This window comes from Pteropus vampyrus, unplaced genomic scaffold, assembly GCF_000151845.1.
Source record: "Pteropus vampyrus isolate Shadow unplaced genomic scaffold, Pvam_2.0 Scaffold391, whole genome shotgun sequence".
NCBI lineage: Eukaryota > Metazoa > Chordata > Mammalia > Chiroptera > Pteropodidae > Pteropus > Pteropus vampyrus.
The window spans coordinates 129,297-145,745 of NW_011889172.1; the positions used below are offsets into that span (position 1 = coordinate 129,297).

Consider the following 16,449-nt stretch of genomic DNA (forward strand, 5'->3'; position numbering starts at 1 on the left):
ACATTGCTCTTAGGAGTATTGTTTCTGAAACAAAAGGGAAATTTTTTTAATGGGGCTACATCAAACTAAAAAAGTTTTGCACGGCAAAGGAAATCATTACCAGTACAAAAAGACAATCTGCTAAATGGGAGAAGATATTCACCAAAAATATATCTGATAAGAGATTAATACTCAAAATTTATAAAGAACTCATACAACTTAGCACCCCAAAAAACAATCTAATTTTTTAAATGGGCTGAGGACATAGTGATGGCCAATAGACATGAAAAGATGCTCAATGTCACTATCTGAAAAATGTGAATTAAAACCGCAGTGAAGTATTACCTCACACCTGTCAGAATGGTTGTCATCAATAAATCAAAAAGCAACACGTGTTAGCGAGGATGGCGAGGATGTGGAGAACCCTCGTGTATTGTTGGTGGGATTGCAAATTAAATTGGTGCAGCCACTATGGAAAACCTTCATCTGAGGATGAAGGTTCCTCAGAAAATTAAAAATAGATCTACCTTATGACCCAGCAATTCCCTTTCTGGGTATCTGTCAAAAGAAGTCTAAAACACTAATTCAAAAAGACATATGCACCCCTACGTTCACTGCAGCATTATTTACAATAGCCAAGATAAGGAACCTAAGTGCCCATCAATAAATGACTGAACAAAGATGTGGTACATATATACAATGGAATATTATTCTGCCATAAAAAAAAAAAATGAAATCTTGCCATTTGTGATGGATGGACCTAGAGAGTATTATGCTAACCGAAATGAGTCAAAGACAAATACCATACAATTTCAATTATATGTAGAATTTAAAGAACAAATCATGAACAAACAAAACAGTAACAATCTCAGAGGTAGAGAAAACAAACTGCCAGAAGAGAGGGTGTTGGAGGGCTGGGTGAAAAAGGTGAAGGGATTTAGAAGTTACAAAATAGTCACGGGGTGTAAAGTACAGCATAGGGAATATAGTACTATTGTAATAACTATGTGTGATGTCAGGTGTGTACTAGACTAATTGGGGGATCACTCTGTAAATTATATAATGCCTAACCAGTATGTTGTACCCCTGAAACTAATATAAAATATTAAATGACAACTGTAATTGAAAAATAAATTTAAAAATGTAGTCTTTTTATGCAATATTCTTCAGCCTTAAAAAAGGGAATGCTCTCATATACTACAACATGAAATTTGAGAACATTATGCTAAGTAAATGTCACAAAAGTACTGCAAGATTTCACTTATACGAAGTATCTAATAAAACTCAGAAATAGAAAGTAGAATGATGGTTACCAGAGGTTGAGGGAAGGTGAAGAGTCGTTGGGTTTATATAGTTTCAGTCACAAAGCATGAAGTAGGTGGGTTCTGGGGACTTGTTGCACAACAATGTGCAACATTATTGTACTGTACACGTGGACATTTTGGGGTAAATTTTGCATTTTTTTTCTTGTGTGTTTTGTGTGTTTTGTTTTGTTTTTTGGTTTTGGGGGTTTTTTTTTTTGCCACACTAAAAACTCAAAACAAGGGAAAACAAGATAGAACAAAATGAGAGGCTTACTGCAGGAAGATGTTCATCTTGAAGCAATCAATTTGTAAAATTAAAATTTGGAATTATTTTAAAGTTTTGTAAAAAGGAAAGTATATAATAGAAAGAGGATTTGTGAGTGTGTGGCATATGGTAAATGTTTAACAAATGTTAACTATTACAAATTACTATCCAGAAGTGTACTTGGAGTTAGATATTGGAGCTAAAGAATTTTAGCATTTGTTGCTGTGCAATAGATATTATTTCCACGAGTTACTCTCTTGAATAATAACATGTGGTGGTTAAAAGTATGAACTCTGAAGCCAGGCAGATTTAACTACCTACAAGCTGTGTGACCTTGGGCAAGCTGTTCCTCTGCTTCTTTCTCCCCATCTATAAAATGTGGATAATGACAGCATCTATCTCAAAGTCTTTTGTGAAAAGAAAATGCATTATATATAAAGTGCTTCAGATAGTGCCTGACAAGAATAATCACTCAATAAACCTTAGCTGTTTTGGTCAAATCAAACTATCAATATCTGTATAATAACAATGTGCCTTATGTTTTCAAAGATACAGCAATCTTGGTTTCTCACTTTATTGACCGGATTCTCTCCTTTCCTTTTAACACTCCTTCCATAATATAGGGAGCCCAAATGATGTGGATGGTTGAAAAGATATCTAGTGCTTGCCTCAAAGATGCCATTAACTATGAAATACTTATAGTATTATTATACTTAATGGTGAAATAGATAAATAGAAGGTCAGAAACAAGGCAAAGATTTTTTCATCATTTCTATTCAAGACTGTAAAGTAATGGGGCAAGAAAAATAAAAGATTAAGTTTAGAATTCAAGTAGGACTTTCTTTTATTGGTATTGACATGACTGCATACACAGAAAATCCAAAATAATCCATAAATATTTGAATAATTGAATGAAAAGAAAATGTCACTGGATAAAAGATCAATGTACAAAAAGAAATTGTAATTCTATGTGGTAGCCCAAAAAATTTGAAAAAGAAAATAAATAAAAATATTTACAAAGCAAAACATATTACATACCTAGAAATAAATTAAATAAAGTTATTCAAGACCTCTATAATTAAAACTATAAAACACTGTTAAGAGAAATTAAAGATGACTTAGGTAAATGGACAACTATATTATGTTCATCAACTGGAAGACTCAATACTGTAAACATGTCAATTTTATTCAGGTTATTCTATACATTCAATGCAGTTCCAAGCATAATCCTAGATTTGTAAAAATAAATAAGATTCTAAAATATAGAAACAAACGGTGAATACAAAAGGCAAGACAATATTAAAGAATTAAAAAGTTGGAAGGCTCTCACTACCTGATTTCCAAAAATACTACAAAACAACATAAAGATTGAGAAGCAATCTTTTACAATTTCGAGACATGTTAACAGATACCCTTTCAGGAAAAATGTCCAGAACTACTTAGCCCTGGCTGAGTTCCCAAACTTCATAGTTCCTTCCCATTGAAAACCCAGAGTAAGCACAGCATGGTAGCTGACATTATTACCTTTATTTCTAGATCCCACCTGCCCACTGCTGTCTCCTCCCCTCCCTATATACATCACAATTGCCAGGACTCTATAATTCATTTGGTGCAGATTCTACTCTGGTTTCTGGATGAGAACTGGAGCTAGTCCTAAAGAAATTAGAGTATTACATTCCCGTGGATAACAGTGAACAAGTAAGTCAATCAAATTCAATTTCAATAATCATATTGGAATTGTCATAAGAGACCATCGTTCTCTTCTCCCTGAGAATTCAACCTGGAAAGAAAGCTACTTGAATCTTCTAAGTCCCACAATGAAGAGAGACAGCCTGCCAGGAAGAACAACTAATGCAGAAATATGTATAGCCAAGATATTGAAATTGAATTCATTCAAATAGTATCTTTTTAGCCCCAGGAAACAGCCATGCCTGAGGCTAATTATACTCAAGGACTTTGCAGTAATTAAACTAATAAATTCCCTTTATATCTAACAAATATGAAAAGAGTAAAAAGACAAGCTTGAGGCTAGGAAAAATTATCTGCAATATATGTATATATGATGTACATAACATACATATAATCTATAATACATGGTATATATATGTATACATATATATGCAACTATAGAGATATGCATACAATAAAAGACAAGTAACCAGAATGCTTCAAATTTAAAAAAACGAGGGGGTACATGCTTCAAATCTCATAAAAGATATCCAAATACCCAATAAGTAGATAAAAATAAGCATTCGACATCATATCAGGTAAACGCAAATTAAAACCAAAAACAAGATATTACCATATCTTCTGCTGAATGACTAAAATTAGAAAGGGCTGGCCAGGTATGTGGAACAATTGGAATTTTCATGCATTGCTTTTAGGATTATAGGTGGAATCAACCTTTTTAAAAACTGGAATACCTACCATAAAGTCTACCCTTTGATGCACTAATCTCATTTCTACATACAAAGCATTTCCCAACAGAAATAAGTGTAAGTCTGTCAAAAGAACAATTAAAAGGCAAACAGACATTATGTTGAGAAAAGAAGCCAAACACATAACTGTATGTACTGTATTTTAATTTATATAAAAATCAAGAACACGCAAACATAATAAATTATAATAAAAGTCAAATTGTGGTTGCTTCTGTGGAGCAATTATTGAGAAGGCAGATTAATGAACTTTCTAGAGTTCTGGAAAATGTTCTGTTTATCAGAGTGTATACATATGTGAAGTTACCTTAAGCTGTACACTTAAGAGTGGCACACTTCATGCATATGTATGTATGCCTTAATAAAATAAAAAGTAATTAAGGGAAAGTGGTATAGATATACAGTGATGTGCTACTTAACGACTGGGATATATGGAGAAACTTCATCATTGTGCAAACATCATAGACTGTTTCAGCAATAGGAATTTTTCAGCTCTAATATACTCTTATGGGACTACCATTAAACATGCAGTCTGTTGTTGACTAAAATGTTATGTAACGCAGGACTGTACTTTTAGAGATAAAGCACAAACCAAGTAACTTCTAAATTATCAGATAAAAAAGTGGTAAAATCTTCCCTGTTTGAAGGTGTCAAATATAAATGGGATCACACCTTATCTGATGCTTACCTCAATTATATCTAATTTTCACTGTCCACAGCTCTTCTTATTTTGAGATTACAGTAACTTATATAGATGTATCTTTCCCCTTGAGTAGGGTGACATAATAGAACTGGACTGTGTAGATGACAACAATCCTGCTCCAAACTGGGTCTAATTCTATATAATCAGTTGATGTGCCGGAGGAACTGTAATATCAGCAAAATGACAATGCTAGAACCTGCCAGAAGATCTGAGAGGCTGTGTGTGGCCATGATGGAGGAACTTACAGAGATGTCTGTGGAGCTGCTGCTTCTGAGGTAACAAGTCACGCACTTACTGTTCCATCTGGAGCCAGTATTGATTAGTGGGGCCAGTAATCAGGAAAATGAGAAGAAACGAGAGTCCACGAGACACCTATGCATATGGCTCCCTGTCTCACGGCCTCATTAAACTAAAAATCATGGATCCTAGCCTCAGCCTTCCAATTTTCATGCAAACTCTTTATTTTAGACAACTCTAACCTGGAACTGCATATAGAAGTGGTTCTGGGAAATGGAGTCCCAGCCATGCCCAAATTAACACAACAAGCTAGCCCAACCAACTTTACTTCTAGCTTTCTTGTGACAAAGTCCCTCTTTAATCTCAAAACACTAGGTCCAATTCTCGCCCATGAGCAAGGACAAAGAACAAAATACAAAAACATATCAGATGAGACACTTCTTGCAAGTGTCTTATTAATTTCTGCATTAATCTTATTAATTACTTATTAGCTTACAATAGTCAACTGATAACATCAAAAAATGTAGGTTTTTTGTAAAATAAAAAAAGGGGGGGGGGTGGAGATATTGGCTGGCAATTTCCAGAATCTGCCAAACTAAATCAAAATGAAATTACCAATTACAAAAGAAAATTGTAAAAGAAATTACAAATACCAAAGTGTCCATACCATGACAGCACACTTAAGAGAGCAATGAGTTAATCAGAAACTAATTTTTAAAAGGACCCTTCCTGCCTGGATATGAAAAAATACACTTCAAGGCCCCCATAGGTCCAAGACTTAGTGATGGAAATAACATTTACATCTGAACCAAAATAAAAGCACTTCAGAATACAACATATTAGAGGTGAAAGGTATTAAAGGAAAATTATCACCTTAAATATTCCTATCAAAAAATAAAAACTGGAAATCAATGAGCCAACATTCCATTCTAAGGGTGAGGCACTGATCTCTGCTTCTAGTATGAATTGCTTATAAATTTTGACTTATAAGTGATATTCATGAAGGCGTTGCCACATGGTTTACATACACAGGGCTTCTCAGTTGTGAGTTCTCAAGAGTCTTCAAAAAGATGAGCAACAATTTCATACTTTCTTACATTCAAAGGATGTCTCCACAGTGTGAGATCTCACGTTACAAGATTTGAAAAGCCTTGCAGACATTTCCAAATTTCTCAACATTTATATATTTTCTCTAATATGTGTTTTCACATGTCTTCGAAAGTAGGCAGGACAAACAAAGGCTTTCCCACAATCCTTACATTCATATGGTTTCTCACCAGTGTGGCTCCTTACATGTCTTCGAAAGGATGAGGGACAACTGAAGGCTTTCCCACATTCTAGACACTCAAATGGTTTCTCTCCAGTGTGCATTCTGGCATGTACAGTAAGGTATGAAGAATGACGAAAGGCTTTCCCACATTCCTTACATTCATAGGGTTTCTCCCCAGTGTGCGTTCTCATGTGGATCCTAAGGGCTGAAGGATAAATAAAGGCTTTTCCACATTTCTTACATTCATAAGGTTTCTCTCCAGTGTGAGTTCTTACATGGACTGTAAGGTGGGAAGAACTAATAAAGGCTTTCCCGCATTCCTTACATTCATAAGGCTTCTCTCCACTGTGAGTTCTCAAGTGTTCAGTGAGGGATGAGGAACGACTAAAAGCCTTCCCACATTCCTTACATTCATATTGTATCTTTCCACTGTGATCTCTCACATGTGCTCTAAAGGAGGAGGGACAACTAAAGGCTCTTCCACATTCCTTACATTCATAGGGTTTCTCTCTACTTTGATTTTTCACATGTGTATTAAGGGAAGTGAGAAGATAGAAGGCTTTTCCACATTCTAGACATTCATAGGGTTTCTCTCCAGTGTGTTTTCTCATATGAATACTTAAGGAAGAGGGACAATTGTAGGCCTTCCCACACTCCTTACATTTATAGGGTTTCTCTCCTGTATGTGTTCTGACATGTACTGTGAGTTTTGAGGACTCACTAAAGGCCTTTCCACACTCTTTACATTCATAAGGCTTCTCTCCAGTATGAATTCTTATATGTATTATAAGGTGAGAGGAAGAACTAAAGGCCTTCCCACATTCCTTACATTCGTATGGCTTATCTCCACTATGAATTCTTTTGTGTTTGGACAGTGAGGAGGAACAACTAAAGGCCTTCCCGCATTCCTTACATTCATAAGGCTTATCTCCACTATGAATTCTTTTGTGTTCTGTTAGGGATGAAGAACAGCTAAAGGTTTTTCCACATTCTTTACATTCACAGTTTGTCTTTCCAGTGTGAATCTTCATATGTGCCCTAAAGAATGAAGAACAACCGAAGGCTTTGGTACATTCCTTACATTCATAGGGTTTCTCTTCAGTGGGAGTTTTCATATGCTTCTTAAAACAAGCGAGAAAATGAAAAGCTTTCCCACATTCCTTACACTGATAGGGTTTGCTTCCAGTGTGAGAGCTGATGTGATTCTTAAGGGATAAATGATCCATGAAGATCTTTTTACACGCATGGCATTCATAGGATTTTACGTCAGTAGTTCTCTTGAGTATATTAAGATCTGAAATTAAGCCAAAGATTTGTCGACACTGATCTGCTTCATTACATTCATAGATGTCCTCCATCACATGACTTCTTTTAAAAATAAAAAGCACATTATTAGTAATAAATAAATTTTTACCATTTTCAGTTATATTTTTTTGCTCTGTCAAGTTGTAAGCTGAAAGTTCTCACAGGGGACTCTACAACAGCCAATATTATCAGTAAGTTTTGACTTATGGGATTTTTTTGATAATTATTTACAACTGAATTATGTGTCAAACATTGAAGAGTTCAGTCTCATTTGTGGGGTGGGGGGAAATCTTGTGAAAATTCTTTATGAAATCGCAATTTCTGACCAAGTTGTATATATATGTTTTTAAATTTCATGACATTTTAAGATTCTCTCTTGAGGCACTATTTTCTTTTATGCTAATGGCACTCACCTCAAATGTCTCTCATGGTTTTTGTTCTTATAATCAACACCACGGTATTCCCAGTTTTTGTATAAGATAGACGACCAGGAATCATTCCTTCTGAATCTTACTATTCCCTGTTCACTGGATTTTTTTTCTCCATGGCTATCTTGCGAAGTGACTGATTCATTAGCTTTAAATCGAGTCTCAAAACCTGAAACAAAAGGTAAAGGCATCTATAAGCAAAGGACTTTTGGCAGTGTGGCTATTTCAGGACTTCAGTAATAAGCACAAGATCAAAATGGTAAAGAACTAAGAAATAATTCCATGAAGAATGAGATTGATGGTAACATGAATAGGGTATTATTAGAAGAACAAAACAAAAAGGAATTGGATAAAATGTGCATGGACAAACACTAACCTACAAAGAGGAAATATGCAAGGTCTGTCCCCAAAACAAGGAAAGTGTCAGTGGACTGATAAAAAGTCAAATAGTAATTAATGGTATCGTGGAAAATCAGCCTTTCAGACAAAACAAAGTTTTGTTTTGCTTTTATTTGATTTTTCCGAATGTAATATCCCGCAACCAGGACAGTTTCTCCCAAGAATTCTTGCCTTCCTGGTGCTCCTGCTCGATAGGTCCTCTCTTTGCTATCTCCAGCTCCTCCTCTTGTTTCCACTGGAGGATCAGACAGGGTGTGTGTAGTGGATACCCTGTTAATGCAGAAAGGCATATCACATGAAAGAGAACAATGAGGAACCATAAACTCTTCCATGAGACAAGGCCAAAACTTTGATCTTCTGATATGCTGAGGATGAGCAGATGTGAATTTAATTGCAACAAAATGTTTGTCAAAAAAAATTTTAAGGGGGATGGGGAGCTGTGACATAGCCTCAGATGTTTAGAGCTGATCTGACATTTATATGTAATTCTCAATATTGTTTGAAGCTGGTCTGATACACCCTGAACATTTTGTTCTCCTTTTGAACAAAAATAATCTCACAAGATATCAATCTTACACAAGGTTACCCTGAGACCACAGTAAAATGAAACAAGACAAGGCCACTTCATAATTTAGTCTAAGGGGAGGCAAACAAAAAGTCACTGTGTATGCACAAAATACCCAAAAATAGAATTTCCCCCACTTTCTGCACCCAGGTTCAATCCAATTGGGTTGAACAGTGTCTTTCAAAGATTCATGTCTGAACAGATCAGTGGAACAGAATACAGAGTCCAGAAACAGACCCATATAAAAGTCAACTAACCTTTGACAAAGGAGAAAAGGCAATACAATGGAGAAAAAATAGTCTTTTTACAAAGACTGGAACTAGATATTGACATCCAAAAAAATGACCTTTTACTCTTCACAAAAACTGATTATAGACTTAAATTTAAAATGCAAAATTATAAAACTCTTAAAATAGGAGAAAAATCGAGATGACCTAAGGTTTGGCAATGACTTGCTAGATGCGACACCAAAGGCATAATCTACAAAAGAAAGAACTGATAACCTGGACTTCATTAAGATTAAAACTTTTGCTCTGCAAAAGACACTGTCAAGAGAATAAAAAGACAAGCCACAGACTAGGAGAAAATATTTGCAAAACACGTATCTAATAAAGAACTGTTAATCCAAAATATACGAGAACTCTTAAAACTCTAATTAAAAAATGGCCAAAGACCTTAACAGACACCTCACCAAAGAAGATATACAGATGGCAAATAAGCATATGAAAAGATGCTCCACATCATGTCATCAGAAAAATGCAAATTAAAACAATGAGATACCACTACACACCCATGAGAATGGCCAAAATCTGGAACACTGACAACACCAAATGCTGATGAGGATGTGGAGCAATGGGAACTCTCATTCACTGCTGGTAGGAATGCAAAATGGCACAGACACCTTTGAAGGCAGGCTGGCGGGTTTTTTACAAAACTAAACATACTCTTCCCATATGATCAGATAATCATGCTATTTGAAATTACCCAAAGAAGTTGAAAATGTGCCACAAAAAACTTGCACACACATTTATAGCAGCTTTATTCATAATTGCCAAAACTTGGAAGCAGTAAAGATGTCCTTCTGCGGATGAATGAATAAATAGACTGTGGTATTTCCAGATAATGGAATATTATTCAGTACTAAAAATAAATGAGCTATTAAGCCATGAAGAGACACGAAAGAACTTTAAATGCACATTACTAAGTGAAAGAAGCCAATCTGAAAAGGCTACATACTGTATGATTCCAACTACATGACAGTCTAGAAAAGAGAAAACTGTAGAAACAGTAAAAAGTTTAATAGTTGCCAGGGTTCGAAGGGAAGGCAGGATGAATTAGCAGGACAAAGAGGACTTTCAGGGCAGTGAAACTATTCTGTACGATATTATAATAGTAGATATATATCATATATTCGTCCAAATCACAGACTATACACCACCAAGAGTGAAGCCTAATGTAAACTATGGACTCTAGGTGACGATGACATGTCTGTGTAAGTTCATTAACTGTAACAAATGTACCTTCTGGTGGAGGATGTTGAAGGCGGAAGAGGCTGTGCATTGGTGGAGGCAGCAGGGTATATGGGAAACCTCTGTACCTTCCATTCAATTTTGTTATAAACCTAAAACTGCTCTAAAAACAAACAAACAAACAAATAAATGTACTTTTAAAAAATTTCATGTCCACCTGGAATCTCAGAATGTTGCCTTATTTGGAAATAGGGTCTTTGCAGGTGTAATCAAATTAAGATGAAGTTATACTGGATTAGAGTGGGACTAGTGTCCTTATAAAGGAGAGACTTAGAGACAAGGGGAAGAAATCTGTGTGAACAGAGGCAAAGATTAGAGAAATGCAGCTGCAAGCCAAGAACACCAAGGATTGTTGGCCACCATCAGAAATCAGGAAGAGATAGGAAGGTTTTTTTCCACAGAGCCTTCAGAAGAAGCATGACCCTGCTAACACCTTGATTTCAAACATCCAACTCCAGAAATGTGAGAGAATACTTTTCTATTGTTTTTAGTCACTGAGTTTGTGGTACTTTGTTACAAAAGGCCTAGGAAACTAATACAACTTGTTTCCATAGACCCATCCCCCAATCACTCAACCAAAGTTCAAAACTAGAATATGTGCTTTCCTACACCCCACCGCCTCCCATGTCATGTGTTCTCCCTCACAGCACTGAGTAATAAACTCAACTTACTTAACTACAGGTATGTTCCTGGTGGTCTTTGAGTAAAGAACATGGACATCAATAAAATTCTCAAACAGTCCTAATCCACAAACCTCTCTGTGCCCCTAATTGAAGTCTATACCAACACTTTTGATGCTTAATACGCCTTCAGGCTTTCAACCACAAGAAAAAGTCAGTTCAATACACAGATGTTTATTTTCATGATGAAGCCACTAGACTACAAGTTCCTTGGGAGTCAGTGACCATGTCTATCTTATTTACCAGTGTATTCCAATTCCTCAGCCCAAATCCTAGAATAAGGTTAGTTAGTCAGATAAATTTGTTTTCTAAACAACTAAATGAAGGGATGCTGCCATTCTTACCTAGTGAAGCCAGGTTCTGGAAGTTCTCCAGCATCACATCTCTGTAGAGGCTCTTCTGAGTAAGATCCAGCAAAGCCCATTCCTCCTGGCTAAAGTCCACAGCCACATCCTCAAAGAGCACTGAGTCCTGAAACATCCCACATATTCTGGTCAGAAAGACACCAACTCCCCCAAAGTGTTCAGGAGGATGGATGATGCTGACAGTACTGGGGAACTGAGAATTCATTCATAGGAAGTTCTGAAGATTTTATGGTCTCCTAACATCGACCCTGGGACTCAGCCATCAGATCTCTTTTTCCCTAAACTTCCTTCCTGACTGATCCAATCCTGTCTCACAGACTTAACAACACTTCTAAAACACTAAATTAATCTCTCCACAGTTTGATGATGAACAATTCCAGTCTTATATAATCCAGAACAGTCCAGGGTATACAGCAAAAATGAAAGAAACGCTGTCAAAATGAAATAAATCAGGTCCTCGAATAACTTCGCTGTGTTATACATTGATGAGATGCCGTGGGAACTTAACTCCTGTTTATATCAATTAGCCTATGGTGAAACTGGTTTCATTATCCATCATTTTGCAAGGTCACAGAATCCACAATGTTAAGTGAGGACTTACTGTAATTTCCACACTAACACCAGCAATTGCTTGTTACAAAAACAATTTCACCTGCTTCCTTCTCTCCTGTCATAGCAATCAGCACACCATGAAACACTGGGTCAAATGTGGATGAGGTCTTAATGAATAAAAACACACTGAGGGACACGGAGATTTCTTTTTTTCTTAAACCCGAGAGGCTCGGGAGCCTGTAGAAGCACAACTTTCAAACTAGGTCCACAGCTGACCATATTTTCTTATATTCTAGGCCAAGGATCAGCAAACTATGGCACATGGCTAAATCTAGCCTACCACCTGTTTGTGTAAGTAATGTTTTACTGGAACACAATAAAACTTGTGTATATACTGTCTATGGCTGCTTTCACACTAAAATGGCAGAGCTAGGTTACAACAGAAACTCTGGCCTTCAAAGCCTGACATACTTACTATGTGGCCCAGTAGAGAAACAGGTTACTGACCCCTGCTCTAAACAGTTAGATCGACAATCTGGTGGAATGGAAATACTCCCCTGGAGAATTATTAGCTCTTACTTACCTGTGTCATATTTTTCTGTAACTCAGCCGCTGTTTTTCCTTCGTCCATGTTCCCTTTATGAAGAAAGGCAGAGTATTGAAAGTTAGAGCTGAGGCAGGAGAAAGAAACATGAAAATCTAGGTCTACCTACAATTTCCACACTCATGAGCCTTAGTGCTGCAACGCATCCTTTAAAAGTAACCGCTCCCCTCAGAACACACACACACATACACACACACACACAACCCACACATGAACATGCATACCCCAAGACACTCAAACACACACCAATCTTACAAGAAGACGGAACAATCTTGCCTCCTCTAGAGCTAGAAGACTGTGCTCTAGTTCTTGTTGATCATTTTTTTAAAAAGGTTAGGGGTCCCATTTTGCAACGAAGTTAACTGAAATCTAAAAGTTTAGCTGTCAATTTGACCATGAAAAATAAAAAGAGTTATCAGGCAACACCTTCAACCTTAAGAATACACACGCTGCCTCGAATCCAAGAAAGCAATGACTTCTGTACCAGACTTCCCAGGGCTCCATTTCCAGTATTTCACACTTCTGCAGCCCTTGCCAGACTACAAGCCATTAGTGCTCAGCCCCTAATCACTGGACCCTCCTTCCAGGGCTGCAGGGTCCCTGAAACCTGGTTTTTGAGAAAGAACATCAACTGACTGAATTCCACACACAGAAGGCAGAAAAGACTGCCACTCCGCGATTCTCATGCTAAAATTTGCCTATGCAGAAGCAGCAGAACAAGAATACTTGAAGTTAGCAATGTGTGTCACCTGTGATACCAATATCTATAGTGCTGCTGCACAAATTTCAAATAACGAAAATGCATTTCTTCCACTGCAGTGGATCCAGATGTATTTTAAAACCAATAAAAAAGTGTGATATTCTTTACTATAAAAACTGTGGTATTCTTTACTATATCAATAAAATGTTCCATCTGAGCAACCATGATGTAAGAATGATTTTGCAAAGATGTCCATACCTTTGCAAAGAAATTATTTGTTTCATAGAAACTCTGAAAATCAGATATTATTATAACTAGTTACCTTATAGTTGAGAAATCTTAGAAAAGACAATTAGCCATGCACTTGATGTCACCCAACTATATGTACACAGGTCTAGTTATCTTCAAAGCCTAGATGCCCAATGAATATATTTCCGAACACACACCTTACAACCTAGTTGTTAGTGAGGCCTTTATTCCCTAAAATTACCAGGTCTGGCCTAGAATCCTCTTGGGCACACTACGCAGAATAGACTAAGGACGCAGTCTATTCAAATGTTTTATCTTTGAGCTCCTTCTCTTGACTAAACCCTATGTCTTTAGCAACCATGATTCCCTTACGGCTCCTACCTCCTGCTCCTTAACTTCATATTCATTTATATACTATCTCCCCTGATCCTACTACTTGCAGTCACAGGGGATACAGCACTGAATGAAACAGAAAAATCCTGAAGCACATGAACTTTATAATCTTTTGAAGGAGGACAGAATTAACAAAATATTATCAGATGGTATATGCTACATAAAAATGTAGCATATTATAGGGATAAGGAGATGCACACACATTTATCTTTAGCAAGTGAGGACTACTCATGAGCAGAAAATTAAAATAACTGTTTCAGACAGCAGCGGAAATCCACAACTGGTGATATATATATATCTATATAGATAGATAGATAGATAGATAGATAGATAGATAGATATAGATAGATATATGTACTTATCGATATCATCAATTCCCAGAAAAGAAAAAAAAATCTGTATCAGTGGGCTAATGCTGACTTATAAGGTTGGAAAAAGAACAGCATAAAGGATTAGAAAGAAAGTGAAAACAAGGCACAATTAATGATACCTTAAAAAACTAATAAACTGGATCAGAAAAGCTAGCAGTGTCCTTTGAAAATTAATGAAGTCAACAAATCCTTAGCAATTTTAGGAACAGAGCACAGACAAAAAGTTAAGATGAGTCACAATTACAGCTGTTGCAGGGAGACTATGACAATAAAGAGAATAGATACACAAATGTGCAGGTATTGAATGAATTTCAAAATACTACTTTCCAGCAATGATCTAAAATAAATACAATACTTGATTATATCTAGTCATTGAAAAAAAAATCAGCAGCTTAAAACATACACAAAGGAAACAAATTATTTTACCTGCAGGCTCACCAAATAAGTAAGGGAGTCAAAATTACATTGTAGAGACAGGAAAACTTCCTATTTCCAAGACCAGAAAAATTCAACTCAAAAAAAGGAAAAAAAGAAAAAGATCTCGTTCATACATTTTAGGGCAAAATAATAACAGTACAGTCGAGAAATGAATTATAAGGATAATAATCACAAACCAAGTTCATTTCATCCTAGGAATAAAAGATGGTTGAAAATGAAATCATCAATTAACATAATTCACATTAATAGATCATATGACTCATCCCCTCAGATACAAAATAGTGACATCTATATTATTGTCCACTGGTGCTAATAATACAACCCACTACGACCAGAAGGGAACAGGTTTAGTAGAAGAAAATCTACAAACATCTATAGTAAACATCCTATTTATTGGTGAAATGGTAAATTCCCTCTGAGATCAGGAACAAGCAAGGATGCAAATTCTATGCTACTCTACATTGAACTAGAGATCCTAATAACTGCACTAAGGAAATAGAAAGAAATACAAAGAACAAGGAATAGAAAAAGAAGACGCTGAAACTGGCAGATGATCACACTTTAGGTGTGAAATTCAAGGTATCCACAGAAAAATAATTAAAAATTATAGCTGCATTCGGCGAGGAGAGTTACGAACACATTAAATAACCAGTTTACTTTTATGCACCTGACTATAACGTAGCAAACGGATTTTGCCCCTCAGGCAGGGTAAAATTCAGGTTAAATAATATCTCTTGCATCAGGAGGGGAGAAGTGGGGTAGTAATTGAGGCAAATGTCACCCCGTGCTCACCAAATACGCTGAAATCCACAGATGAGCGTAGAAACAAGGTGAGGCTCTCTTCCCCGTGACCTGAATGGCAGGGATGCTTTTCGTTTTTGGAAAGAGAGCAAAGGATGTTTTTTGGAGGCCGATTAAATACGAGGGTGGTTCTCCAACTCTAGTCTGCTCTCACTCCGGCTGCTGGACCCAGCCCAGCGTTCCGGATTCCGTGAATTTGGAACGAGCCGCAGCCACCCGCGGGGATGGGAGGCCTCGCGCGCGGGGTCCCGGCGGCGGCTGCCCGTTGATCGCCGACCCCAAGGCCGACCTCTCCGCCCCCCGCACGTGACCTAAAGCGGGCCAGGTTGAAGGCGGGTACGATGAGGACGAACCGGACCAGAAACACGACCCAGGGCGCGAGCAGACAAGGCCGAGGGCTCGCGCACGCACAAAAGCGAACCTCTGCTTCCGGTTTATCCGCTGCGCACAGCGTAAGGGGCGGGGCCTCGAGAGCTGGGAAATAGGGATTACGTGTAGCTGTGGGACGGGGCGGGGCGGGGCAGTGTCCGCTTCCAGCCACGAGTGGAGGGGTAGTGCTAGTTTTTTTTCTCCCGGGAGGATCCGGGGGCCGGATTAGCGCAGATGTTGGGGTAGCACGGAGCGGGGCGGGACCAGGTCAGTGGTGGACCTTGGTAGACTAGTCCTGTGGGACTGGGACTTAATTGAAGATTCAGAGAGCGGGGCTTAACGTGGGGCCGGGTCCAGGGAGATAAGGTTGATGAAGGCTAGGGTCAGGGTTAGTTTAGGGTTAGGGCCTCCTGTCCAGGCCCTAAGAGCCAGAAAACAGGATGCTCATCGAATGCGTTTATACCCACCCTTCTCCATGTTGCTATACATAAGACGCAAAACTTAAGCC

The 16,449-nt window shown here is 37.5% G+C and overlaps 1 protein-coding gene across 3 annotated transcripts; it reads right to left on the reverse strand.

Annotated features, from left to right (window-relative positions):
- Positions 1-2,713: 2,713 nt before the first annotated feature.
- On the reverse strand, positions 2,714-16,008 carry LOC105305572 (zinc finger protein 699). 3 transcript variants are annotated; one of them, XM_011380228.2, is made up of 6 exons: positions 15,564-16,008; positions 12,600-12,652; positions 11,444-11,570; positions 8,497-8,595; positions 7,912-8,095; positions 2,714-7,558 (listed from the first exon to the last, which is right to left on the reverse strand). In XM_011380228.2, the coding sequence occupies exons 2-6, from the start codon at positions 12,645-12,647 to the stop codon at positions 6,103-6,105; spliced, it is 1,914 nt and encodes a 637-aa protein (XP_011378530.1). In that variant the 5' UTR covers positions 12,648-12,652; positions 15,564-16,008; the 3' UTR covers positions 2,714-6,102. The 3 variants fall into 3 exon arrangements, with proteins under 3 accessions (XP_011378530.1, XP_011378529.1, XP_023379130.1); XM_011380227.2 differs by having other exon boundaries at positions 2,714-7,561; XM_023523362.1 differs by lacking the exons at positions 12,600-12,652; positions 15,564-16,008 and adding an exon at positions 10,411-10,522 and having other exon boundaries at positions 2,714-7,561; positions 11,444-11,566.
- Between the last annotated feature and the right edge of the window lie 441 nt (positions 16,009-16,449).

Bases quoted from the DNA above. Each gene is read 5' to 3' on its own strand.
- LOC105305572 (XM_011380227.2), bottom strand. From the start codon at position 12,647: ATGGACGAAGGAAAAACAGCGGCTGAGTTACAGAAAAATATGACACAG. The intron at 8,596-11,443 runs GTAAGAATGGCA...CTGCATTAACAG, and splicing joins CCAGAACCTGGCTTCACTAG to GGTATCCACTACACACACCC. The intron at 8,096-8,496 runs GCAAGAATTCTT...CTTTTGTTTCAG, and splicing joins CGAGCAGGAGCACCAGGAAG to GTTTTGAGACTCGATTTAAA.